Source organism: Erythrolamprus reginae, chromosome 9 (genome assembly GCF_031021105.1).
Source record: "Erythrolamprus reginae isolate rEryReg1 chromosome 9, rEryReg1.hap1, whole genome shotgun sequence".
NCBI lineage: Eukaryota > Metazoa > Chordata > Lepidosauria > Squamata > Dipsadidae > Erythrolamprus > Erythrolamprus reginae.
The window spans coordinates 42,030,998-42,058,832 of record NC_091958.1 but is presented as its reverse complement, the minus strand read 5'-3'; the positions used below and the strand labels follow the sequence as shown (position 1 = coordinate 42,058,832).

The 27,835-nt window shown below is 46.0% G+C and overlaps 1 protein-coding gene across 2 annotated transcripts; it reads right to left on the bottom strand.

Moving 5' to 3' along the window:
* Positions 1-214: 214 nt before the first annotated feature.
* LOC139172137 (testis-expressed protein 2-like) lies at positions 215-27,835 on the bottom strand. Of its 2 annotated transcripts, none has more exons than XM_070760929.1 (12): positions 27,734-27,835; positions 21,818-23,166; positions 19,629-19,829; positions 17,278-17,581; positions 15,829-16,049; positions 14,798-14,947; positions 11,888-11,987; positions 9,468-9,600; positions 8,702-8,842; positions 5,863-6,075; positions 3,509-3,629; positions 215-1,764 (listed from the first exon to the last, which is right to left on the bottom strand). In XM_070760929.1, the coding sequence occupies exons 2-12, from the start codon at positions 23,147-23,149 to the stop codon at positions 1,639-1,641; spliced, it is 3,042 nt and encodes a 1,013-aa protein (XP_070617030.1). In that variant the 5' UTR covers positions 23,150-23,166; positions 27,734-27,835; the 3' UTR covers positions 215-1,638. The 2 variants fall into 2 exon arrangements, with proteins under 2 accessions (XP_070617030.1, XP_070617029.1); XM_070760928.1 differs by lacking the exon at positions 27,734-27,835 and adding an exon at positions 26,859-26,877.

The following is a 27,835-nucleotide window of genomic DNA, read 5'->3' as shown; positions in this document are numbered from 1 at the left end:
GCAGTTTGATATTGAATATTATCTTTTCAGGTTACCAGAGGAACATTCATGAGCAAAGGGGGGGGGCACCAAAGGGGAAGTGACATCATCACATTTGATATGCCAATCCAATGTGAAGATAATGCTACTCATGTGGCTTCCAACCAGATCATAGGAAATTTTGATTTTCAAGACACTGCTAACGTCAATTAGTTAAAAGCCTTTAAACAAAGAAAGGTGTTTTAAAACTTTATTTTTATGCCAATCTCTAGATCTCAAGTAAATAGTCTTTACCCATGAAACATGAGGATTAAAAAAAAAACTTGGAAAAAGCGTGACCCTTAGGGTGTATTAGCTATGGCTTATTTAATCATGTTTTGTTGACTAAATTCAAATCCATCCTACATAAGTGGTGCCAGAATGCTTTAATGTTTAATTTCTCTGCCACATGAGTAATAATAATTTATTGAACATATATACTGCCAAACTCCCGGTGATTTTGGGCATTTAACGATCAAGTGCAGCAGGAAGGGGGGGGGGGGAACCACTTCAAGGACTGATTTGAGTCTTTGTTTCTTTCACCTCCTTCCCTCCTGTTCTTACAGCCATCGGATGCCCATATTAGCCAAGATTGGCAAAGCCCTTGTAGAAGTGCCCAGTTCCTGAATGTCGGCCTGTGCATTGCTATGGCTTTCTTGAAACGTTGCATTGGTGCAAGGGGACAAGACGGCAGCAGCAGGCCCGGTGGAGCTGCTCTGTGGCCCTGGGCCTCCCCAGATCAGCTTCAAGTCTCCTGCAGTTTGCTGTGCGTGTAGATAGGAAGACAATGCGCGCGGGGGAATGGGGGTTGGGGGGGAGAATAAAGGCTGTTAGGGAATCCATGCCACTCAGGTAGGAAAGCGCCTGGGTCCCCTGGCGGCAGCAGTCGGTGCTTTCAGCTAACGCCCAGAGAGGAGGCTCCCTGCCAGCGCCCACCTTCTCCCTGGCCCCAGCAGTTTCTGAACTGAAGCATGTTTTAAATCTCAAAGTGGGTCATGTTTCATTTGAGACCTTTGGATCAGGACTGAGGAGGGTTGCCCCGTATTCTTAGTCTTCAGCCCACACTGGGGTCAGAATAAGTTCAGGATCAAAGCGTCAGTAGCCGGCTCTCAGGCTGCCGATGGCCCAGAAAGTGCCATTGAAGACTGTGGATAGCCCAGATGGTGTGGTAGGACATCTTGCTCGTTCTTCCAAGCATCTTTCCTTCCTCAAGGCTGAAATGGGAATTGCTGAGCAGTTTTGAGTCCTCAACTCCAATCAGCTTCTGTCTCCCCTACCCGGAGGGGTCTTTCACACTTATTTCCTCCTTCACAGAGACCCCGTTCAACGTTATTGCCATTGAACCGATACTTAAAACTAAAGTTACTTGCAGAGATGCAACATGGAGAGAATCCCAAGCAGCCGGGGGTCCTGGCATCTCCGCTGCCTTTTCTTTCTTGGCCACACAGGGTGTTTGTCACCTACCTTTTGTATCTTCTTCCTCCGGACAAATCCCCTTTGTCTGAAGACAGTTCCAGAGAGAAGAGAGGCCAGCAGGGGCCCCTGGAGGAGAACCTTTGTCCTCCTACGACCAGGTCACCGGTTAGCTCCCTCCAGAAACGAGAGCAGGGCAACCACCTCTCACAGGGTTCTGACATCCTCAGCTAGAAGTTTTTCCCGTGGTCCTTCTGTCGGAGGCTGGGACTCCAAACCAGAATGCATCAGAGGTAAGATGAGATCATCCATATTTGGCATCACTAAAATTTTCTGATGGGAAGGAAGAATGAAAAATTGAAATTAAATCTGCCTGGAAGCGTGCAAATCAAAGGCTTGATGAAGCACTGTAGCCTCCTCCACTCTTACTAAGGGGGTGGCTGTGGAAAGGAAGCCAGTGGTCAAAGTGGCGGAAGTGAACCTTTCAGAGGATGCAGAGCGACTGTTAACAAGGGCGGCTCCTTGCTATTTTATTATTTATTTATTTTATTTATTATTTAGATTTGTATGCCGCCCCTCTCCGCAGACTTGGGGCAGCTCACAGCAAAGTGAAAAACAGTTTATAACAAATCTAAATTACTATTTAAAAATATTTTAAAAAGCCCATTTTCTAAACAAACATACATCCAGACATACCATTCATAAATTGTAAATGCCCGTGGGAGATGTCTCAGTTCCCCCATGCCTGATGACAAAGGTGGGTCTTAAGGAGCTTACGAAAGGCAAGGAGAGTAGGGGCAGTTCTAATCTCCGGGGGGAGTTGGTTCCAGAGGGCCGGGGCTGCCACAGAGAAGGCTCTTCCTCTGGGGCCCGCCAACCGACATTGTTTAGTTGACGGGACCCGGAGGAGGCCAACTCTGTGGGACCTAATCGGTCGCTGGGATTCGTGCGGCAGCAGGCGGTCTCGGAGATATTCTGGTCCAATGCCATGAAGGGCTTTAAAGGTCATAACCAACACTTTGAATTGTGACCGGAAATTGATCGGCAACCAATGCAGACTGCGGAGTGTTGGTGAAACATGGGCATACCTAGGTAAGCCCATGACTGCTCTCGCAGCTGCATTCTGCACGATCTGGAGTTTCCTGATCGTGCAGAGTTTCCTGATCGTGCAGCTCCCCCCAGAGATTAGAACTGCCCCCATCCTCCTCGCCTTTCGTAAACTCCTTAAAACCCACCTTTGCCGTCAGGCATGGGAGAACTGAAACATCTCCCCCGGGCCTATACAGTTATGTATGGTATGCTTGTATGTATGTTTGCTTTTAATAATGGGGTTTTTAATGTTTTTTTAAAATTATTAGATTTGTTATATATTGTTTATTATTGCTGTGAGCCGCCCCGAGTGTACGGAGAGGGGCGGCATACAAATCTAATAAATAAATAAATGAACTCCGGTAAGTCTGAACTGAAGGTTTGTCATCACTGCCCTAAAGGAAAGGGGGGAAATGACTCTGCTTTCCCCAGGAATAACTGTTCCCGGGGGTCCCCTCTATCAGCTTTTTAGCCACTTCCATTAACGTTACCGTATATGCACAACACATTAGTTTGGTTAGAATTATCGTCACTTGTTTCTTGGGTTTGGGGCATGATTTAATATGCTGCAAATCAGCCCATTGTGCAGTTTAACAAACTGGGTCAAGAAAACGGCCTCACAACCCCAATTATATACAGTGTGTGGTATGAACAGTCCCCGGGGTTCAGTCCTGTACTACCCAAAAGGGCCGGTGGTTTGCTTTTTCCTTTCTGCAGCAATTAGAAAAGGGGGAAGCTTTCCATGTCACCTAAACCTCTTGCCAAATTGAACAGGGAGAAACGAGCCTTGCATCTTAAAAGCTTCCTGGGGAACGAGGTTCGGCCATCACACCTTCAGTTGCCTCCTGCTTGAGTCCTTGTCAAATGTGCTTAATCGGGGAGCTCTCAACGCCTCTTAGGACGGCAAGAACTGCCCAGGTTTATCGCTAAAGGACCTGAGATGAGTCCAGCTTACGATCCCTCCCAATCCTTCCCCATCGACAAGTACCTGAAATTCATGCTGGAGCTTCTTCTCAATCCACTCCGTGACGTGGGGGAAGGTGACCTCCCGTTCTCCTAGCTGTGGCCGCACCTTCATATCCAGCTGTGGCGGGATCCGGAAGCTGTACCTGGGGCAGGATGGCAAAAGTGGTTTTACTTCCTTTCCCTCTGCAGCATTCTTACACTCCCTCTGTCTTTTCTGCTGGAAGTTGCATCTTTTCTGTTCTGCCTGACTCGCTCGGCAATGCGTAATAGTCCAGTGAAAAGAAATCAAACACACACGTGCTCTGCTAATCAGCAAACTTGTATTAGATAAACAAAAATAGCTGACTCAAAAAACAGTTCTTAATGTCCGAAAACAATGCAAGGCTTACTTCAGCCGCATACAAAAAACACAGGGAAAAACAAACAAAGACAACCTGGAATGAGCAAAGACGTTTCAGGAGTCCTTTTGAATCTTTGAAGCACACAGCAAGTCCCAGAGTTTTCACCTCCCACTTATCTGACAAAGCTGGGTTGAAAACTCCAACGGCACAGAAACTTCGAAGCAGGAACCACAAAACAACACAGATAAATAGTCACAGTTTGCCTTGGCCCTAGTTCCCTTTTTATCCCTTTAGCCCTCATTAAGGGAACCACACCCAACCCAGGTGCTCCTATAATGATTTGTAATACTCCTTAAAGCGATCCCTTCTTTGCATAGCTCTTCGGCTACGTAAATCAATGTATTGATCTGCAGACGAACTGAGCGAGGACAGACTGTCTGAGGGACTGCAGGCCAAATCCCCTGGGCTGTCTGCTGAATCCTCCTGACTGTCTGCCACATCTTCCTGGCTGTCTGCCACATCATCCTGGCTGTCAGCCAGGCTTTCACATTCACTTTGTGCCGCGTCTCTCCCATCTGTGGGAGCAACGGCTGGCCCAGGCCCAAACACAACATTTTCCAGTAGGCAGAACAAACACGGAACGCCATATTCACCCCTTCTTTGCTCAACTAAAATGGGACTGCACCTGGGGACTAAAGGCTCTCTAGTTCCCAATGGGAGTTCAAAAGAAAAAATCCCGAAGTTATCTGTTTACAACTAGCCCTCTGCCTCTTGTTACACTTCTGTCTTATTCATGGCCCAGATCTGGTTGAACCACAACTACCAACATCTCTCAATATTGGCTTTGCTAACCACGTTTCTAGGAGCTGTACCATATTTATAGAAAACATTGAATTAACGATGGCTACATCTTTCCTTTCCTGTAAATAAATACATAAAGTGGGTTATATTTAAGTAAACCCAGAGGATCTCTAGTTCTTTAATCTTGACGTATTTAACTAGTCTCTAGTTAAAATCAGTTGAGGTTGAGAGTGAGCACAAGGATGGGCCATTATTTCACATAGGTTGGAGATGCCTGGAATCAAATTCTATTTTGTAAAAGAATATTGAAGGTAGATGTGGAAAAAATATAATCGCATGTTTTGTTCCTTGACAGCATCTGTTGCTTCACTTTTGCTTAATCCATATGGAGAAGCCATGTTTATGCTCTAGAACAGTGTTTCCCAACCTTGGCAACTTGAAGATATCTGGACTTCAACTCCCAGAATTCCCCAGCCAGCATTCGCTGGCTGGGGAATTCTGGGAGTTGAAGTCCAAATATCTTCAAGTTGCCAAGGTTGGGAAACGCTGCTCTAGAAATCCAGAACTCGGGAGAATTTAGGAGAAGAGCTGCCAGGACCATCTCAACCATTCATTCATTCATTCATTCATTCATTCATTTTTTTTTTAATTGATTGATTGATTGATTGATTGATTGATTGATTGGATTTATATGCTGCCCCTCTCCGTAGAGTCGGGGCGGCTAACAACAATAATAAAAAACAGCATATAAATCCAATACTAAAACAACTAAAAAACCCTTATTTTAAAACCAATCATACCTACAAACAAGCATACCATGCATAAATTGTAAAGGCCTAGGGGGAAAGAGTATCTCAGTTCCCCCATGCCTGACGGCAGAGGTGGGTTTTAAGGAAATTACAAAAGGCGAGGAGGGTGGGGGCAATTCTAATCTCCGGGGGAGTTGGCTCCAGAGGGCCGGGGCAGCCACAGAGAAGGCTCTTCCCCTGGGTCCCGCCAAACGTCATTGTTTAGTTGACAGGACCCGGAGAACTTTCCTTTTATGAATTTTCCTTCCGCCTGCTGCTGTCCTGCCTACTGTCAGAGAGATACTGTATGGTTTACTGAAAAGTCTTCACTTCTCCTTCCAGTCCATGATGCCTCTTTAGGATAACGCTCAAAGCTCATGCAGCCTCATCTTTGCTAGACTCAACCAGAAGGTTTGGTCCCCTACTTCTACTCCCTGGGCACCTACCAGATTCGATCTGTTGGAGGTGGAGGGATGTTCACAGCCAATGTGCCCATGAAATCTTGGACCTCCACAGTCAAAAGCAGTGGAGTGTTGGAAACCTCTTCCATCTTCTTCTTAATGAATTCATTTTCAGTAGCTTTCTGGAAATATTTGGACTTGGCAATCTTGTCCACAAAACGCAAAATCTTCCGACTGGTGCTGCCACCACTAGTGTAGCTAAGAAAAAAGTAGAAGAAGATCACTTTTGGCTACTCAAAGAACGGTTGCTGGAATTGGGTATGTCTAGTTTAATGAAAACAAGGACCAAGGGTGACATGATAGCAGCCTTCCATTATCTCAGGGGCTGCCCCAAAGAAGACAGAGTCAGGCTATTCTCCAAAGCACATGAAGGTGAGAGAAGAAGAAATGGAGGGAAACCAATCAAAGAGAGAACTTAGAACTAAGGAGACATTTCTTCATAGTGAGAACAATCAACCAGTAGAACAAATTGCCCCCAGGAGTTGTGAATACTCCAGCACTGGAATTTTTAAAGAAGAGATTAGACAACCATTGGTTGATCAGTCGGAATCTTGACATTTGTATGAAATGGTACAGGGTTTCCTGCCTGAGCAGGGGGTTGGACTAGAAGATCTCCAAAATCCCTTCCAGCTCTCTTCTATTCTAAAATTCTATATTAGAAAGATGGACTGTTGCCCAGAGGATGAACGGGGCCTTGTTCCTCAACGGTCGCAGTACTAAACACACGAGGGATATCTTTATTGAGTACTTCCGCCTTTAAGTACAGCCTGTTACATCTAGGCTGTCTCGTCTCCCTGGTTCTAAGTTTGACCTTTCTAATAGGCAGGATACCTTTCTAAGCTCATTCGGAGCCAGTGTCAGCGGCCACATCCTGATTTTTCTTGTATTCCATTCTGTGGACGCCATATCAGAACTGAGAGTGATCAACTACCCTTTGCTGAGACCCTTGGGGCTAAAACCCTTCTCTATCAGATACCATAATCCTGACGGCATCGCCACGGATACATGCCATGTCAGATGAATTCTAACCTCAATTTAACTCTTGGCAAAGAAAATATTGGTACCGTCACTACAAAATACAGTATATCTATACCTCAAGAGCAAAGCTAGTGTTTCACTGAGAAGGGCTTCAACATCCCTTTGCCTGCGTGTCCTCCGCATATCTCAAAAGGAAAGAGCTTTGTAAGTTCTTTGCCTAACAACTTCTCGGCGATTGGTCAAGTGGGGGACATTATCTATTATGCCCCCCACGACTCCATTTACAATGAGTCCAGAACCAACCAACCAAGTTGGAATTTAGAAAGAAATACTTAAATTCTTAATTAGAATCATAGAATCATAGAGTTGAAAGGGACCTCCAGGGTCATCGGGTCCAACCCCCCATGGCTTTCTTTTATTGCAACCCATTACATCTATTACTTTTTAAGAATTTTGTTTATAATTTTACCATTATTTGATTGTATTTTCTGGCCCAATGCTATATGTTTGTTTATTTATCCTGCCTTGTTTTTATAAATAACTCAAGGTGTTTGCCGCCTTCCTCTTCCTTCTTTCCCAAGAACCCAGTGAGATGGGTTGGGCTGAGAGATCGACTGGCCCACGATCAGGGGGACATGATCGAAACATTTAAATATGTTAAAGGGTTAAATAAGGTCCAGGAGGGAAGTGTTTTTAATAGGAAAGTGATCAAAAGCAACGTGAGAAAATATTGTTTCACTGAAAGAGTAGTAGATCCTTGGAACAAACTTCCAGCAGACGTGGTTGGTAAATCCACAGTAACTGAATTTAAACATGCCTGGGATAAACATATATCCATCCTAAGATAAAATACAGGAAATAGTATAAGGGCAGACTAGATGGATCATGAGGTCTTTTTCTGCCGTCAGTCTTCTATGTTTCTATGTTTCTATCACCCAGCAGGCTTTCATGCCTAAGGTGGGTCTAGAACTCACAATCTCCTGCCTTACTTACTCAATGCCTCCTAGCCAGGGGTTAAGTCCAGCAGGTTCTGACAGGTTCTGGAGAACCGGTAGCGGGAAATTTGAGTAGTTCTGAGAACCAGCAAATACCACTTCAAATACCATTCTGGCCCCATAATGGGGTGGGAATAGAGATTTTGCAACATCCTTCCCCTGCCACGTCCACCAAGCCACGTCCACAGAACCGGTAGGGAAAAGTTTTGACTGCTCCCAACATTCCCAAAACCTCCCTCTGCTCGCACCCAAAGCAGCCCAGCGGATCTCTCTCTCAGATAACGGGTGTGTGCTCTGGTGCGAAAGGACTGGCAGAGTTACCGCTAAGGACCGGGGCTCCGGTTCTCCCCCTCCTCGGCTGGACACGAGGCCCACCTGCTCAGACCAGGTCGTGACGGGGGAATGCTAGAGGTGATTGTGGGGACACGGGCGATGGCCCCCCAGGAGGTTAGTTAGTTGTTTGTTTGTTTGTTTGTTTGTTTGTTTGTATGCCGCCCCTCCCGTAGACTGGGGGCGGCTAACAACAATAGTACAAAACATCATGTAAATCCAATACTAAAACTAATACTAAAACAATTAAAAAACCCTTATTTATAAAACCAAACATACATACAAACAAACAAACAAACAAACAAACATACCATGCATGAATTGTAAAGGCCTAGGGGGAAAGGATATCTCAGTTCCCCCATGCCTGACGGCAGAGGTAGGTTTTAAGGAGCTTACGAAAGGTGAGGAGGGTGGGGGCAATTCTAATATCCGGGGGGAGTTGGTTCCAGAGGGCCGGGGGCGCCACAGAGAAGGCTCTTCCCCTGGGGCCCACCAAACGACATTGTTTTGTTGACGGTTACCCTTCAGCGCCGCCAGGAGGGACCTTCCTTTCTCCGTGGGCCCCCGGGAGTTCCACAAGGGGCGGGTCTTCCTCCTCCGAGGATCCGGCGGTGGAGGACTCCGCATCACTCTCGGCCAGCAGCTCCAGGCGGGGCCTCATCCTGCAAGGAGAAGGAGACCCAGGTGAGCAGCTTTAGCAAGGTTTGTCCTTGGCACTGCCATGGGGGGTGGAGAGGGTGTCAGGATTAGAGACTGCACGGCGGTTCTAATTCCTTTCCCTGATATTAAGGAGGGAATCCTAAGGACAGGGACGTACACACAGGGTGAGGATAAAAAGGATTCGGTCACAGGGGGAGGAAATGGCTGGAGAACAGAGCGGCTTCCGAAGTAGCTCGGCAGGGGGCCAGGGAGGGCCCCACCCCTGGAGGCTGCGCATCCCTGCCTGTGCCCCCGTGCACCCCCACACACGGGAAATTGTGCTTCCCCATGTGCAGAAGCCGAATCTCACGCGATACACACGCGCCCGCCCACCGGACATGCACCGTTGCCTGGGCCAGTCTCCGGGAGAACGCCAGGAGCGAGGAACCGTTGCCTGACGGTAACCAATAAAAAAGCCTTTCTTCGCCTCTGCTCATGCGCAGGAGCAAAGAAATCGTCGAAAATCTCATGCGAGCTTCCTCCCGTGAGATTACGGCAATTTCCACCTGACTTCTTTGCTTCCACGCATGCACAGAAGCAAAATCCCGCGTGGGGGAGCAGCTAAGAAAAGGTCCCAAGAACTCTCACCCTTTTCTGTCCTGATCTGCCGTCCCGTTTTCTTCCTCCGGGTCTTCTTTGCCTAGTTTATACAAGTTCATCTTGGTCTCCAGGGTCATCTTCAGGGTTCCTTGATAGGTCACCTCCATATCCACCCAGAGGCCTGCAGAGCCAGAAAGAAGCCCAAAGGAGAGTTACAGGGTGTGGTTTGCCTTCTGGGGTTTGATCTGGTGCCAGCTGGGCTGGATTATACCTGAAATGCAAACGGTTTATTGCAGAACAGTGTTTCTTAAACCTTTTCCTTCTCAGGATCCCTTCCCACATTTAAAAAATATGGGGAATCCCAAAAGATCTTTTGCTTGTGTGGGTTTTAGTTATCAATATTTACTGTATTGCCACACGAATCCCAGCGTCCGATTAGGTCCCACAGAGTTGGCCTTCTCCGGGTCCCGTCAACTAAACAGTATCGGCTGGCAGGGCCCAGGGGAAGAGCCTTCTCTGTGGCGGCCCCGGCCCCCTAGAATCAACTCCCCCCAGATATCAGAACTGCCCCTACCTTCCTTGCCTTTCGTAAGTTGCTAAAGACCCATCTTTGTCGCCAGGCATGGGGGAACTAAGATACCCCCGGGCTCATATAGTTTACGCATGGTCTGATTGTATGGTTTTAATGTTCGGTTTTTAGATGTTTTTAATATTCGATTTGTTATACTGTTATTATTTTGTTGTGAGATGCTCCAAGTCTACGGAGAAGGGTGGCATACAAATCTAATAAATTATTATTATTACTATTACTATTATTATTATTATTACTATTATTATTATTATTATTAAATTAGCACATTTTTTGCTCCTACCATTTTTTACAAATGTTTGATGAGATTTTAATATTGTATTATTTTTCAAAATAGGCTGACAAATAATTTTGGTTTTATGGGCATCTGAGAGAGCCTTAGGGAATCCCAGGAGCTCTAGGACCAGACTTCAAGAAACGGTGCTCTCGGAAAATGGCTGGTGGAAGAAGGAAGATCATTCCTGGCTGATGAACGACTTCAAGAACAGATCGGGGATTATGGATCTCCTCTGAATACAGAAAATCCCCACTGGAGTTCTGTCCTCCCTTCTCAGGTTGAACGTCTAAGGCCACCGAGGGCTGCTCCACCTCCTGTCCTCCAAAGAGGGTGGCTGACTTCACAGGGCACGTTAGGCCCCAGGATTGCTCTGCTTTAACTCTGCCATTGCTACTGGTAACAATGACTTGGTATGCTATAGCTTTCATCCTTAAAGTATGGCTAAATAAACCGTGGCTAACAATAATGTGTAAACCCACCCAGTGGTAGGATAAGTGAAACATTGCTCTGAATCACGTTTCATATTTAACTCAATCACTTTTGTTTTGTTTTGGTATAAGACCTTAGTATGTGGACAGAGGCATTCACAAGGAGCACGTGGCATCCTGTGCATCATGACCTTCTTGGAGAAATTATGCAGACTGACATCATGATATAAGGAGGGTCTCCTTTTGGCTTTGATGCCTGCGTGCCTGGAGGCAGGAATCACTTGTTTGGAGGCAAAGCATCCTCCCCAGGAGCAGGTGTTCCAAATCCTGAGTGGCTGCTTTTCTTGAAGGAATGTGGCACATATCCAGGCTGGTCCTGTCTAGAGCCTGAATAATTCCTCCTTTTGTTAACTGGATTTCTCCTTTCAGTTTTCAATCTCTCCCATCCACATCATGCCCCACTGTTCCCAGCTATGCAAGTGTGGAACAGGCCGCTTGCAAAAACAGAGCTCCCTCCCAGAGAGGTTTGGAGGGAACCAGCCAATCCAGGCTGCTCCCCTTCCAGGCATTTCCCCCAAAGCCCCCTCCCCCCCACTTTGGAGACCCACAACATGAACAGAGGAGGGGGTGAAGAAGGCATGGGATCGTCTAGATGCCCAGACCATGAACGGACCTCTCTCTCTCTGCAAACAGGGAAGGATCATTAGCGGGATCATTAGCCCGCCAACTCTTTTTCCCCCAAAGCCCCCCCCCACTTTGGGGACTCTCCATATGAACAGAGGAGGGGGTGAAAAGGGCATGGGATCGTCTAGATGCCCACAGCATGAACGGACCTCTGTCTCTCTGCAAACAGGGAAGGATAACTCAAGAGGAGGCGAACTGTCCCATTCTTTCCTTCCCAAAGTAGCATTTTGTTAGGACTGTTCTGATTGGACGGTGGCGAAGTGTCCCATGTGGCCAAAAGGCTGTGGCTGAATGTGGATTTTTGTGACGAAAGGGCTGGGGCGAAGAGCTAGGGGCCTTTTGGCGAGGGAGAAAACGCAGCGGCCTATCAGCTACTGCGGAAGAAAGAGCTTCATCCAACCGGCGGAGGGAAAAAGTCCCATCCCCTTCCAGGCTCACGTGGGCCACAAGAGAAGTGAGAATCACCGGCTGACCGGTCACCAAAACCTACCTCGGCTGTCCACGGTGGGGCCGGAAGTGCTGAGTATGTGTGGGATGGAGGTCCCCATTTCCAGGTCCGTCAGGGTGAGCTCCTCCATGAAATACGGCAGCTGCATCAGAGCAAAGGAAGGAGGAAAGAAGCTGACCATCAGGAGAGGCAAAGAGAGGAAGGAAGCAGCTGCCAGGCTGCCCACAGGCACAGAAGGCAGCAAGATCCAGAGCGTGTCCCTTGGTTGGGTTTCTTGCAAATAAAAAGGGACCGGGCAGCACGACCTTGGAAAGCAGATTTGTCTGTTTGTACCTCCCTTCATCATGCAGAATGTGGCCGCGAGAGCAATCATGAGCTTTCGTAGATATGCCCATGTCTCATCAACACTCCGTGGCCTACACTGGCTGCCTATCAGTTTCCGGTCACAATTCAAAGTGTTGGTAATGACCTATAAAGCGCTAAGTGGCATCGGACCAGAATACCTCCGAGACCGCCTTCTGCCGCACAAATCCCAGCGGCCGATTAGGTCCCACAGAGTTGGCCTTCTCTGGGTCCCGTTGACTAAGCAATGTCGTCTGGTGGGACCCAGGGGAAGAGCCTTCTCTGTGGTGGCCCCCGGCCCTCTGGAATCAACTCCCCCTGGAGATTCGAACCGCCCCTACCCTCCTCGCCTTCCGCAAAATGCTGAAGACTCACCACTGTCGCCAGGCGTGGGGGAATTGATGCCCCCCTTTTTTTCTGACTCCTGTTTTATGACTAGTTGGATTGAGTGTGTATGACTGTAGTAGATGTCTTTTGTGATAATGTATTTTAAATTAGTTTTTTATTTTTTTTAATATTAGATTTGTGCTGTACTATATTGTCGTTGTGTTGTGAGCCACCCTGAGTCTTCGGAGAGGGGCGGTATACAAATCTTATAAATAATAATAATAATAATAATAATAATAATTATTATTATTATCAGAGAGGACATCATGTCTTTGAGCCACTTTCTAACTGCCTCTTGGCTTGAGGTGGGAAAGTTACTAAGTATTTAGAAGCTACAAAAGGAGTCTGCTCTTCTGTAGCATTTCACAACTGTCCACCAGTCCCATTCCCAGAGCCAGCTAATTCTCTGATGGAACCAGTATCTGCCTCTCTAGTGCCTTTGTTGTGGTCCACCATATCAGCCAATCCATTTGCATGTAGCAGCGTCAGTATTTCACGCCAGTAAAACTAGCACACTTCCAGAGGAAAGGGAAAGGAAATTGCTGGCATGGTTGCCAAATAAAAGGAGTTTTTATGCATATGCTCTGGGAATGTGTTGAAGTTCAAAAATTTTGGAAGGAAGTACAGAATGAAATAAATAATATGCTAAACATTAATTGGATAATTACGAAAAAATTAGCAATATTAGTTAAATATGGGGAATTACGAGAATTTAAAGAAATCAAAACAGCAGCTTTGGAAAGCGCTCAAGCAGTAGTGGTATTAGGGTGGAAGGATAGCAATAAATGGACAATCCAGAATTGGTACTGGTACATGGTGGACCACACCCACTTCGAAATTATGGAAATAAGATTAAATAACTTTGATGAAAATAAATTGGAGAAGCTGATGGCACGATGGAATAAGGTGAAAAATTATATCTTAAGTAGAATTTATGACGACAATGTGAAAAATAAATTCCAATCACTTTTTGTATGTAAAGAAATGTAAACCGGAGCTAAGGAAGAAATTGAAATTTATTGCAAAAAATTTAACCCCCTAAATGGCGGTGGGGTTTTATTGGTGTTGGGCACGTTTTCTTTTAAGTATTTTTTTGTGGTTGTAATAAAATTTAATTAAAAAATTTAATTTTTAAAAAAAAGCCTCTCTGGCTGCTTAAATCTAAATACGGTGACACAGTCGGCAGCACTCAAAAATTCAATGCCGCTCTAGGAGAAAGAACTGAGCTCTTCACCCTATGGTTTACTCCACTGGTTTGGGGCATGTCGGTTTGCTTTACTTACAAAACCATCATCTAATAATGTGTGTACTGAGTTGCCTGACGTTCTAGGCTTCAACATGGTTGGTGAATTCGTGAGTGTGCTGTGGGGATGGAGGGTGGAGCACATGCCTACATCATGCGGATGAGCAAATCTGCTTCCAATTCTGCCTTTGGAGGCAGGAAGCAAAGCCTTCTGCGTGTCTTAGTCTTCTTCCTGGACAGCAGGGCTTCTTTGCCCCCTGGAAGTTTGCTCAAGAAGACAAAGGTGTTCTGTCTGGGTTCCCCCAGACGTCAACACCAACTAAAAAGAGTATCCAGACACGCTGGTAAAAAGCAAAGTCATTTTATATCCTTGAAAACAAACACAGATAACAAAAACTGTTCTTACAAACTGGAATGCTATGAAGCTTCACAGAAAAGTCATGACGGCCAGACAATACAACAGGCTTCTTGCTGGCACACACACCACTGTAGATAATAAAACCCACGCCTCTCCCAAGTTTTCAGCCTTCGAGGCCACAAGCCAGAATCAGAGACGCCAAGGATCGAAGCAAGGTCACAGGACTCCCAAAAGATAACTCTCCACAATACAGGAAGGGCGGGCCTGCCTTTTCAACCTTTCTGAGGAGAACCACACCCAAACCCAGCTGTTGCCTATTAGGGATGGCAAAACCTGGCTAATTGTCCCCTTCTTTGTGCTGCCCTTCTCTGCCTCATATCTATGATGGCTTGTGCGTTCTCATCTAATGACTCCAGGCTACTCGCTGGGGAGAGCTCCCCCCCGGGGGTCTCAGGCTGTTCTCCCTCCTCCTTGTCCTGACATTCCTCTTCCCCATCTGCCTGGTCCTCCTCCTCCACCTGTTCCTCGTCCTCCCCCTCTGAGCCTGGAGCCGGCAGAGTTCCAGCCGTTCCCTGAGGAGCCTCAGACTGAATCACAACAAAAGGAAAGCCCCTTTTCTCACCTTGATTCTGCCCAGTTTCTTCTGGATTTTATCTGAAACTTGATCTGCCCAATATTTCTCCCTTAGGAAGTCCCAAAACATTCGCCCGAGCATTGCATTGACCCAAACTGTGGCTGGGTTGTTGGGGATCAGATTTTCATCCCCAGGGAGCTGAAAAGAACAAAAGGGAAATAGATCACTCATCTTGCTGGATTATTATGGCCACGTGCACTGGCAAGATTTAAACATCATTTAAAGTTCTCACTAAGTAAATCAGGAGAACTGGCGAAAATAAGTGGGGGCATTTTAAAGGCTGGGAAGTACATCATACATAAAATCAAGAGAGGAATTTCTCTTCTTAATATTTATGACTTCCCCTTTTGCAAATGGCCTTGAGATTAGGCGGTATTTTATTTTGTTGGAAAGATGGTATGTTTACTTTATGGGTTTGAAAGTTGGCATTCAAATTATTTCAGCAAACTCTGAATACTTGGGAATGGTACCATCGGCTTTAAGTTTTCAACAAATTGAATGTCACACACTTTACCATAAACTCAGTGCAGTCTCTCTCTCTCTCTCTTATCAAAAATTAGGAGATTTTAAAATTTATTTTGTAAGACGGAAGATCTGAGAACATAAAATGGGGAGTTTTGGAGGAGCAATTTTGGCTGGAAGAGAGAATAAACTACTTCTAAATAGCAAAGAATAATAGGTATCTTACAAAATGTCCAAAATAAATTCTGAATAATCAAACCTCATTGATCACAGTAGACCATTGTTGTTGTTCAATTTTTTTAAAAGGAGCTTTGAAAAACAATTCCTAATCTTTAAATTGCATTTGATACATTTTTAAAAAAAATACTGCGTTTAACTTGTTCAATTTTATATAAAGATAATAATCCTTGTTTAACAACTGGCTCGTTCGGTGACGGTTTGCAGTTACAACAGTAGTGAAAAAGTAACTTTGCAACCAATCTTTTATAAGATCAAACATGCAGTTGCAGCTTCATTCACTAACCGCTTTTCCTGCGATTTCCACAAGATTCGCTCACCTTTCTGGGCCCAGGGCTGTCTGCTACATTGGAGCAGGACTTTGGGTCGGAGTCAGTCACTGACGGAATGATTTGGGACATATACACATTGTAATCCAATAAGAGTTTCTCTCGGCTATCGATGCTCAGCTCCTGGGGCTTCGTGGCAGGGAGCGCGTCTTCGGTGCTGCTGCTGCCGTGATCAGGGATCTCTTTTCCGGCAGGAATCGACTGGATGATACCTGAGCAAGAGAAGGAAGGACCATTATAACAGTTAGATGACAGGACTGGTCCGGACTGGGAGTGCAGCAATATCAACGTCATGAATTTTGGGGCTGCTTGAGGAAATAACAGGAGTGGTTGCTGATAACCAGAATTTGCTGTCTTTAACAGGAGCTTTTATTGGTAAAGGTTTTGCTTTTAATGAAAATCACTCCAATCAGGTTCAGGATTCCAGAGAATACTACAAACAACACAAAAAGCCCCAAACAAATGTATCATCAAACCAAGCAACCCATATTTCCCACCTGAGGCACAAAAGAGAGACTCAAATCATCACATTTAGGCCACATTATGCAAAAGACAACCCCACAGCAAGACCAATGGATTCAGTTATAGTGATGATGGAAGATCTGAAAGACCAGATTAAGCACAGAGAATCACAGGAAAAAAACCCACCACTTGTGGTTGTAGACTCATTGGTGCCATCAGGCTTGGGGCCATTAGATCCTAGCCCCCTGGCCGATGAATGAAAGGTACCTCTGCTTGTTTGAATGGGAATGGTTGGTTTTTAAAACGAGTTTTAGGCTAGCTAGTTTTAAATTTAATTGGATTTAAGATATTTTGTATTGGGGCATATAAATCCAACAAATAAATAATAAGTGAGAGACCCCTCAGTAGGTTCTAATCCAGCTCGGTCCTCAGTGGTCCTTTTACTTCCTCACCCCACCCCACCCAATTTTACGCTTGTTAACTGAAGAAGCAGCTGCTGGGCTCAAGTGAGACGATGTAAAAGTTTGCAGCCCCTGGGGAGGGAGTCAAAGAAAGCCAAGAGCCCCCACACTCTTTTTTTAATGCACAGCTTTTTTTATTCCCCCCCCCCCCCACCTGTGGATGCTCTAGCACAGTGTTTCCCAACCTTGGCAACTTGAAGATGTTTGGACTTCAACTCCCAGAATTCCCCAGCCAGCATTTGCTGGCTGGGGAATTCTGGGAGTTGAAGTCCAAACATCTTCAAGTTGCCAAGGTTGGGAAACACTGCTCTAGCAGTGCAGCCTGACCCTTAGGATGCCCCCCCCCGGGCCTAGGACAGAGGGGGCAACAAAGACATGGATTGGGTCAAGACGAAAACAGAGGCCATTCAATTGAATTAAACAAAACATCCCAGGATTTCCTCATTCTGTTCCTGCAAATGAAGAGGCCAGCTATTCAAGGACCCCGTGAGTTGGACCCATGGTTCCCAGCCTTTACCTGAGAGGAGTTCGCCTTGGCTGGTGTGGGGCAGTTCATGGGGTTCCGCTTGGCAGGCCCTTCGGAGATATTGATACCACTCCTCCTTATCCCTGCCCGTTCTGCCAAAAAGATAAAGTATCTGTTCTGGGGCTTCAGCTGCGCTTTGCCCTGATGCTTTTGTCTCCTTCGGCTTCTCCTCTCCTGGAGAGTCCACGCCTGGGCCTTCGGTCTTCAGAGCCGCTTCTCCGGGGAAAAGGAGGCATATGGGGTATTTTTTGTTCCACATCCTCTTGCGAGCCAGCCCAGGTGGGGAGAGGAAGACCTGGAAAACAAAAGGCAATTTAAAAACACAAGAGAATCCAGCCACCTTCTCCATGAAAAAGCAGCAATAACAGCAACCTTTTCACAACTCAAATTTATTTATTTATTTATTTATTTATTCATTCATTCATTCATTCATTCATTCATTCAATTTTTATGCCGCCCTTCTCCTTAGACTCAGGGCGGCTTACAACATGTTTGTTTGTTTATTTATTTATTCATTTATTCATTTATTCATTCATTCATTCATTCATTCATTCATTCATTCATTCATTCGTCCAATACACAAATACATAGGAAGAAAAATAGACATGTGGTAATATATATAAGGATAAAAGTGAACTTAGAGGAGAGGATATATGAAAGGAAGAGAATATATATGATAGGTGAAAGAAAGGAAAGACAATTGGACAGGGGATGAAAGGCACACCAGTGCACTTATGTACGCCCCTTCGAGCAATAGCACTTTTTAACAGAGCCAGCCTATTGCCCCCACAATCCGGGTCCTCATTTTACCCACCTCGGAAGGATGGAAGGCTGAGTCAACCTTGAGCCGGTGATGAGATTTGAACTGCTGACCGTCAGATCTACTTCTCAAGGAGTCCTCCAGGAATCTTTGAAACTTTGGGGTTTGAATCCCCTGAGACCTTGCTGTAGAAGGCCCAAATCCTGTGATCCCACGGCAAGAATGATTAGCCTAAGACCTCTCCCATAAAGTCTCCCAAATCTCACAAGAATGGGTCACTCAATGAGTTCTGAGCCATTTCAATGTTAACTTCCTTCTGAAAGTGTTTTGTGGGGCAGGAGCTGCCTGATCATCCTATTTTATAAGTAATAAACTAAAAATATCTTTGAGAAGTTAGTACGGCAGCTAGGAAACTAAACTAAAATTTGAATCAGTACAGCAGGAAGAGGAGGACTTTATTTATTTATTTATTTATTTATTATTTAATTAGATTTCTATGCCGCCTTTCTCAACTGACTCAGGGCAGCTTACAACAAAATAAATACAAATACAACATGCATGAGAAATCTAATGTTAAAAATACTAAAAATTATAAAAAACCCATTAATCCTAAAAAACACAACCATCCACATTCATTCCGCTGGATCTAGTCATTCATAACATAGGACGGAGTTGATTCTTAACACTCAGAGCCCCCACAGGCCTGCCGGCAAAGATGGCTCTTCAGGGCCTTGTGAAAGGCCAGAACAAATCTATGGAGGGAGTTGGTTCCAAAAGGCCGGGGCCACCACAGAGAAGGCTTTTCCCTTAGGCCCCGCCAGATGACATTGTCTGGCTGACGGTACCTGGAGTAGGACGACCCTGTGGGACCTGACTGACTGCTGAGATACTTGAATCCCTTCTGGATCACGATAGAAGAAAAGCTTCATTTGCAGAAAGGGAGAACTTCCTGTGGGGGTCTCTAAAACGTCCAATTTATCTATGGGGCACCTCTTAGGCCGAGCCATACCTGCAGCTGGAGGAATGAAAGGCTGAAAGCTCTCCTGGCCTCTCCACCAGATTTAATATACGTACTTACTACACATATGTCTACACCAGTGTTTTTCAACCAGTGTGCCGTGAAGCTCAGAGAGAGAGAGAAAGAAAGAGAAAGAAAGCAAGAGAGAGAGAGAAAGAAAGCAAGAGAGAGAAAGAGCGAGAGAGAGAGAAAGAGAACAAGAGAGAGAGAAAGAAAGCAAGAGAGAGAGAAAGAGAACAAGAGAAAGAAAGCAAGAGAGAGAGAGAAAGAGAGGGAGGGAAGGAGAGAGAGAAAAAGACATAGAGGGAGGTAGGGAGGGAGAGAGAAAGAGAGCAAAAAAGAGAGGAAGGAAGGAAGAGAAAGAAAGAGGGATGGAGAGAGAGAAAGAAAGAAAAAGGAAGGAAGGGAGAGAAAGAAGGAGAGAGAAATAGAGCGAAAGGGAGGAAGAGAGAGAATTTTTTTGTCCAAACTTTTCATAAATGTAAAAAATGTGCCGCGGCTCAAAAAAGGTTAAAAATCACTGGTCTACACCATTCCATCAGATACGTTGTCGAGGAAGAATACCTTGGCTCCACTCATCTCATAAAGTCGGTGGGTCACAAAAGCCACCTCAAAGTTTTCTTCCCCAAAGGTGGCTCGCCGGGGGATGCTGCTTTGGGGATAAGATAACGTCAGGTTGGAGTTTTCCAAGGTCACAAATACGGAATGAGTCAGAGAAGGATGATAAGTCTCAGGGTCATAAAAATGCATTTCGTTCATCCATCCCTGGAAAAGAAGAATTCATTTTAGTCGGTGAATGTTCCAAAAGAAGAGTAAAAACCTATCTGTCTCTATCCTGCTTGATATTATTCATTGACCTGCATTTGTTGGAATAAAGAAGGAGCTCTCATATCCACTTTCTTTAGAAATTTATTTATTTTATTATTTATTTATTTATTCAATTTTTATGCCGCCCTTCTCCTTAGACTCAGGGCGGCTTACAACATATTAGCAATAGCACTTTTTTAACAGAGCTAGGCTATTGCCCCCACAATCCAGGTCCTCATACCAAGGAGGGAAAACCTCTTTCTGACAACTGCAGAAACCAGGTGTGTACAGCAGTGTTTCCCAACTTTGGCACTGTACACCAGTGTTTCCCAACCTTGGCAACTTGGCAACCAGTGTTCCCCAACCTTGGCATTGTACACCAGTGTTTCCCAACCTTGGCAACTTGAAGATATCTGGACTTCAACTCCCAGAAGTCCCCAGCCAGCATTCGCTGGCTGGGGAATTCTGGGAGTTGAAGTCCAAATATCTTCAAGTTGCCAAGGTTGGGAAACACTGGTGTACAGTACACTCCTGCCCTACTGATGAAAGGAGGCATTGTAGTGTGTACGGCTCTGTGTACAAAGCTACCACACGGTTGTCCACCTCAACATTAAAGTAACTGCCGCATGAAAAAAAGTCCCAGAGAAATTTGCCTGCATTTTTTGCTAACAGTATAATGAATCGGCTTCCTACGTTTTGGTCTGAATGTCTTGACTCGCATCCCTTCCTTGTCTCTCCATCTCCTTGCATCTACTTTAGTTATCCACATTTCCCAACCTGACACCTTCTTTAGGGTTTAATGAAGGTACCCTCAAATTATTGCAATCACTTGGGTAGTTTTTCATGGCCAGTCTCAAGGCTTGGAAGTGCTAGAAGGCTACACACTGTTCAAATGAAAAGGACCAATTCAAAAAAAAAAGGGGTGGGTGGGGAGGTAAATTGCATTGTATGTAAAGAATTACTGTATTTTTCACACTGTAAGATGGACCGGACCATAAGACGTGCATTAGCTTTAAAGGAGAAAAACAAGGAAAAAAAATTCTGCCTCTGCTTCCCAGCATCTATCCGGTATTCATCTGGCCAGCGTCCTTGCAGCACAGGGCAAACAGCCTGGCCAGCTTCAGTTCCTTCTTGCAGGTCCAGCATGCGGCTCCTCAGTGCTCGACTCCATTGCAGCCACCACTGGTCAACTGAGCTGAGCTGCTGCCATCGCTGGGAAATACCGGACTCTCCACTGCCGAGCAGCTGATTGGTGGTTGGAGTTTGGTCCCCTGAAACACCACCAATGAGCTGTCTTAGGTGGGAGGGGATTGCCACCATTGCCATCGTTTGCCACCAATGCTTGCCTCCACTGTTTGCTGCTGTTGCTGTTCGCCGCCTATCGCTGCTGTTTGCTGCCGCTCCCCGTCACCATCGCCTATGGTCAACGAAGGCTCCATCATTCTCAAGTGGCAGCAAATGCCGAGGGCAGTGACTGGCCGCAATCCCCGCCACCTACAATAGTTGATCGGTGGTATTCCGGGAGGCCAATTCAATTGCTCATCAGTTGCTTGGTAGTGAAGAGTGAGTTGTACCGGACTGCTAAACCCTGCTAAACTGAAACTGAAACTAGCTGCAAGGAGGCAAATTGCTGAGAGAGACATGCAGATTTTTATTTTCTGCTGAACTGGATGTAAGGATGTCAATAGAATGTCTGTAGAATGTTCAAATTATTACTTAGTTTTTTAAAGACTGCTTTATTATTGCTCTAGACCAGTGTTTCCCAACCTTGGCAACTTGAAGATATTTGGACTTCAAGTCCCAGAATTCTGGGAGTTGAAGTCCAGATATCTTCAAGTTGCCAAGGTTGGGAAACACTGTTCTAGACAACTTAACAAACTGAAGAAGTTTTTAAAATCAATGCTTGATCTGAAGGGGCCCAGTGCTATTTTGCAACCACAACCTACCTTGAGCACGCGGTGGTCCCAGGGCTGCTGAGGCGCCACCTGCGAGGGCGGCATGGCCAGAAGAGGGGGCCACTTCTGTGGGGACCGGGCACGCGTTGGCACCAGCAGCGAAATGACCAGGAGGCCCAGGAGGAAGCCGCAGGCTAAGCCAAGGCAGAGGCCAGAGACATAAGGAGGCAGTGGGAGGACCAGGTAATTGTAGGCCAAGAGGGCAATCCAAGTGAGGACTTTGCATGGCACGGGGCTACAGCACTTGGGGGGCGGGGGAGCCTGCCTTTCCCCTGTGGCCTTGCCTTCTTTCCCAGCCGTCTCGTCTTCCTCCTCCTGGTGGGCATCCTCACAGGACCCCTCCTCTTCGAGCTGGCCCAGGGGAGAGGGGTCCCACTCCCGCTCTCCCGTTGCCCCTCTCCCCGATGAGATGGTCTCCCTCCAATCGGTCTCAGGGAAGGGATGCTCCAAATTGCTCTCCAGGATGGGAGACCCCTTGAAGTGATGGGAAAGGAAATCAGCCCCTTGCTGGTGCCCGGAGAGGGGCAACCGAAGCTTGGGGGACACGTTGTTCTCGTCCCCGATGATTTTGCTGAGCCTGCTGAGGGGCTCCTGCATGGCTTCCGAAAACCTCCGTTTGGTGTCCTCAAACTTGGCCTCCTGAGCCTTGAAGAAGCTGCCCTTGCTCTCGGAAGGAGAGTCACTGGGAGAGGAGGGGGCCGTCCTGGAATCGCCATTTTTGTTCCTGGGCTGGGTGATTTGTCGCCAGAGGTGAACGTTGAGCTTCGAGTCGGATTTGGAGAGCGTCACCTCGGGCTCCAGGCGGGAAATTTCAGTGGAGATGGATTTGACCAGGCTCAGCAAAGGCTGGTGGGGCTTGAGCGAGGCGCCTTCCCGAGGCTCGATTTCAATCGAGGGGGACTTCACTAGACTGATGGAGGGTTTGGGGCTGTGGGAGTTTTCCAGGCCAGCTGATCTCCGAGATGCCGAGTGAGTTGGAGAAAGGGAGTGAGAAAGGGGGAGTGCAGGAGAGAAGTCCGATTCAAGGGGAAATGGGGGAGAGGAGGACAATCCACAGAAGGGGGCTGCTTTGCGGTCAGCTTCCTTAAAGGAAAAACCGTTGGCTGAGTCTGAAGCGGGAGCCTCCTCCTCCTCCTCCTCCTCTAAGGCAAAGATCAGCTCGTTTCCAGATGCGTCTCTCCACCCGACGTCTGTTCCAGGCTCAGCAGCTGAGCGATGGCTGAGCCTTTGGGAAGGGGGGGCTGTCTCTTCCCAGGGAAGGCAAGAAACATTTGCTGTGGAAGGACCGGATGGCATCCGAGGCTGGTCGGTCATCTTCCACATCCTCCCCGGGGCTGAGCCTGTGGAACAGGAACATAAGAACATAAGAAGGCCAATAATCAGGCCAAAACCCATCAAGTCCAGCATTCTGTGTCACACAGTGGCCAACCAATTGTCCATGGGGATCTTGAGCCGAAAGAGAAGGCAAAACCCTCCCTTTCCTTTGACCCCCAACAAATGGTATTCAAGGGAATCCTGCCTGCCTTAACCAACATAGAGGGATAGACACTTGGACATCCATTTAAATAACCACTGACACACTTGGCATCCATGAATCTGTCTAATCCTGCCTTGAAGCTATCTAGGCTGACAGCTGTCACGACCTCTTCTGGAAGTGAATTCCATAAACCAAGGACCCTCTGGTTGAAGAAATATTTCCCTTGATTTGTCCTCACTTTCTTACCTGTGAGCTTTAGGGAGGGCCCCCTCGTCCTAGTATTGTGTGATAGAGAAAAGAATTTTTCCCTATCCACCTTTTCTATCCTATGCATGATTTTATATGATTTTTTTAAACTCTGTTTTTCAAGGCTGAAGAGACCAAGGCGTTGCAACTTGGTTTCATGAGGGAGGGTCTCCATTTCCTTGATCATACGTTGCCCTTTTTTGCACCTTTTCCAGTTCCATTATATCCTTCTTGAGGTGAGGTGACCAGAACTGTACACAGGACTCCAAGTATGGTCTCACCATTGGAAGAGACACAGAGGCTGAGAAACCTTCAACCCCAACCTCAAATCCTTTCAAAGCAGCCATTTATCCTGTTCGTGTTTTCCCCCACTTCTTTCTCTCAGTCTCTTTCCCCATCTCTTTCTTTCTCTTCCCCCCTCTTTCCCTCCCTTGCTGAAAGGAGCCAGCTGCTGGAGCCATTCCATAAGGCAGTGTTTCCCAACCTTGGCAACTTGAAGATATCTGGACTTCAAGTCCCAGAATTCCCCAGCCAGCATTCGCTGGCTGGGGAATTCTGGGAGTTGAAGTCCAAATATCTTCAAGTTGCCAAGGTTGGGAAACACTGCCATAAGGAACCCTGAAAAGTCCCTACGCTTCAAGCTGATCGGATCCACAGATCAAGGGTTCATTTGGAAAGGGGGCTAAGGTCCAGCAACAAAACTAGAGGGGGCGGGGGGAGCCCCAAGTGGCAGGAGACGAGGGACAGCTCCTTGGTGGGGGGGCAGGAAAGGGGAGAAGGAAGGGGAAAGGAAAGCAAAGAAGGGAAGGTGTGTGTGCTACATCTACCTGATAACACTAAGTGGGGATGCTGACACTTTGGATGAGCGTTAACCTTAGGAGGCCGTAGGCAGTAAGTAGAAAGAGGAAATGAAGATCAGGCACAGGCAAGAAAAAACCACGCACGCAGATATAGAATAAGGAGAATGTGGCTCCACAGGGACAACTGGGAGTAGGATCCAGGTGTCGTAGTGGATCAGAACTCAGTACAGTAATCCCTTGCTACTTCGCAGTTCATCTTTCGCGGATTCGCTACTTCACGGGTTTTCAAAGGGGGCTTAAATCCATTGAAAATTTGAAATCTATTACAAATTCATAAAATTCTTCTACAGGGCTACTGTACTCTATTAAAGAAACTGGTAGGATATCACATGTAGTTCCAGCTGAGAAACATTATAGAATAATTGTTTAATGCAAAGGGTAGGTTTTAAAAGTCCAAATACTTGTTAAACACATAAAAAAATATCTTTCCTCTACTTCACCAAAATTCGTTTTTCACGGGTGGTCTTGGAACGCATCCCCCGCGATAAACGAGGGATCACTGCTCTGACTTTTATTCTATTTGGAACAAAGTTTATATATGGATAGATAAGAATAAAGTTCAATATAAGGTTATGAAAACTGTATGAATATAATCCAAAGTTACTGATATTTTTAGCTGTTGATATTGTTTGTTGGGTTTTTTTCTTTTTTCATCAATTTAATTTTAAGTGTATTAGAATGTGTAAACAAAATTCTTCTTTTCAATTAGAATATTATTTTGACTTAAAGATTTAAGATTTTATCCTTTTTATCTGTATTAAAAATTGACTTCTAGAAAAGAGGGGTAATTGTAACCCCTACTATGTGTTTAAATATTTGTAAGTTTGTATGTCTTTTTATTGAAAATTAATAAAGTTTATATTTTAAAAAAAGTAAATATTTGTTAAGTATAAGAAGTTTCCAACCTTTTAGTCTTTCACAATGTAAGACCACACAAGGTCACTGTCAAGATGATGTACCAGCAAGCCCATCCTCCCCTGCCTGCCACTGCAGCCTCCTGCAGCTCTCCCTCCCTCTACCCCCCCCCCCCCTCTTTTTCTTCATAGGGCAAAAAATCAGATGCAGGGAAAGATGTAGATTTTGCAGGTTTACTGAACAAATGTTTCTCCAGTTTTTGCCCTTAGTCCTGTGCTGGCTTCTTTGCAGCTTGGATGCAACAGTCCACTGCAGCATTTTAGTGGCAGATGATAGACAGGTGAGAGCCAAGAATGAGATGGGCAGCTCTGCCATGCTGAATTCAGCATTATTATGCCTGACAACACCCAATACATTGCCAACTGAACGAAAGGGACTCTTTTAAAAAATCAGACGCAACACCTGAGCTGCATATAGCCCTAAAACTCTGACCTTAAGGAACCTCCAAAAGGTATCATCAAATTGTACATGGGATGGGGAATTGCTAAATAAAAGACTGAAGGTATTAATTATGTTTTATTTTAATTATATGTAAAATGGCAATAGCTAAGCAGCCCACTCTGAGCTCTGATGTCAGTTTGGCCTCGTTGATATTTAGATGGGAGACCACCAGGGAATCCCAGCTTCCTAAGTGCTAAGTTTAAAAAAAAACAACAACCCCACAGATGAAAGCAATGACACCCCCAGCCATATATGGAACATTTCTGTTTTGGAAGCCTCGTCAATCTAAATGACTATAACAGTATTAGCAATCCCTATTGCACAGAAAACCACATGGCTTGGAATCAAAAGAAATGAGAAGTCATTTTGTCCTGAAGAAGAAGATAAGGAGTTGAAACCTTGTAAACAAATTTGAATATTGCAATAAACAAAAGCAAGACTTTATATGTACATCCAAGTTAAGTTTTGTTTTGCTGTGGGCACGTTGGCCCCCATTCAAGGGCCGAGGGTCTTGGGGAAGGAGGGAGGGGAGCTGCCTGAAGGGGCAGAGCTCTGAGTCCCAATCCCGCCTGCCATCTCGGTCAGAGGGGCCTCTCCTTACTAGCAGAGGCTCCTCCTTGGACTGGAATAAGTTGGGCCGCCCTGGTTCAAACTGGTGAAGGAAGGCGGGAAAGCTCCACTAACCTCCATTCCCTGCCCCACCCGAATTAGGGTGAAGGCAGGACCATGGGTGGGTCCCATCCTTCCCATCGTTTATTTTATTTATTTATTTATTTTGTCCAATGCACAATAATACGTAATGAAGGTTACATATAGTAGAGAAGATAAGGAGATATTGATTGATTGATTGATTTTGTCCAAAACACAATGAGGGTTTTAGTGGGTAAACACATAGTAAAATACATGATGAAGGTTATAGAGGATACACTCATAGTAAAATATATCTAAGAAAAAATAGAAGAGAAGATATAGGAATAGAACGTATCAGTGAAAGAGAGATATAGGAATAGAAGAAAGGTATAGGAGATATAGGAGAGCAATAGGACAGGGGACGGAAGGCACTCTAGTGCACTTGTACTTGCCCCTTACTGACCTCTTAAGAATCTGGATAGGTCAACCGTGGATAATCCAAGGGTAAAGTGTTGGGGGTTAGGGGATGATACTACAGAGTCCGGTCATGAGTTCCACGGTTCAACAACTCTATTACTAAAGTCGTATTTTTTACAGTCAAGTTTGGAGCGGTTAATATTAAGCTTGAATCTGTTGTGTGCTCTTGTGTTGTTGTGGTTGAAGCTGAAGTAGTCTTTGACAGGCAGGACATTGCAGCATATGATCTTGTGGGCAAAACTTAGATCATGTTTGAGGCGTCAACTCCCCTAGGTTGGGTGGGCAGGGGCCTCTTTCTTTCCCCAGAGCCTTCTCCCTTCTGGGAGTGTGTGTGTAAATTTGGTGTGTGTGCAAAGAAGGCCCTGCACCTGCCCTCTCCTGAAGGGACTCTGCCCTTCCAGGCGCACCAGGTAAACTGGGGGGGGGGAGGATGACAGCCACTCCCCACCTCAGGAGAAGGAGGGAGGGGCCAAGTCTGAGACCCCCTCTGGGGCAAAACCATCCAGGCTTCTGAAAGGGGGGGGGGTTTAAAGCCCCCTTTTCTTTTTTTTTCAGGATCCCCAGCTGGCCCTTTCATGGAGGGAGCCTCGCATTCCCTTCCCTCAGTACAGAGGGATATGAAGGAAAAGCCAGTGATATTCAAAGAAATGTGTCCTTGTGTGGGATACTTGTGGCCTTCTCTCTCTCTCACACACACAAGCACAGCTTTTTTCTGCTTATGAACCCTCCCCTTTTTCTACCCTTTGCAGCAGCTCTTTTACCATACAAATCTAAATAATAATAATAATAATAATAATAATAATAATAATAATAATGCACCTGTGTGCCCCCCCCCCCCTTTCCAATGTTCGCCAAACTCACCCGCCTTCTGCGGCCTCCCAGGGGCTCTCCGGGGCGGCCCCACTGCGGGCTCTCCTTCACGGAGCCCGGCAGCTGCGGGCTGCCGGCTTCCCTCCCCGCTGG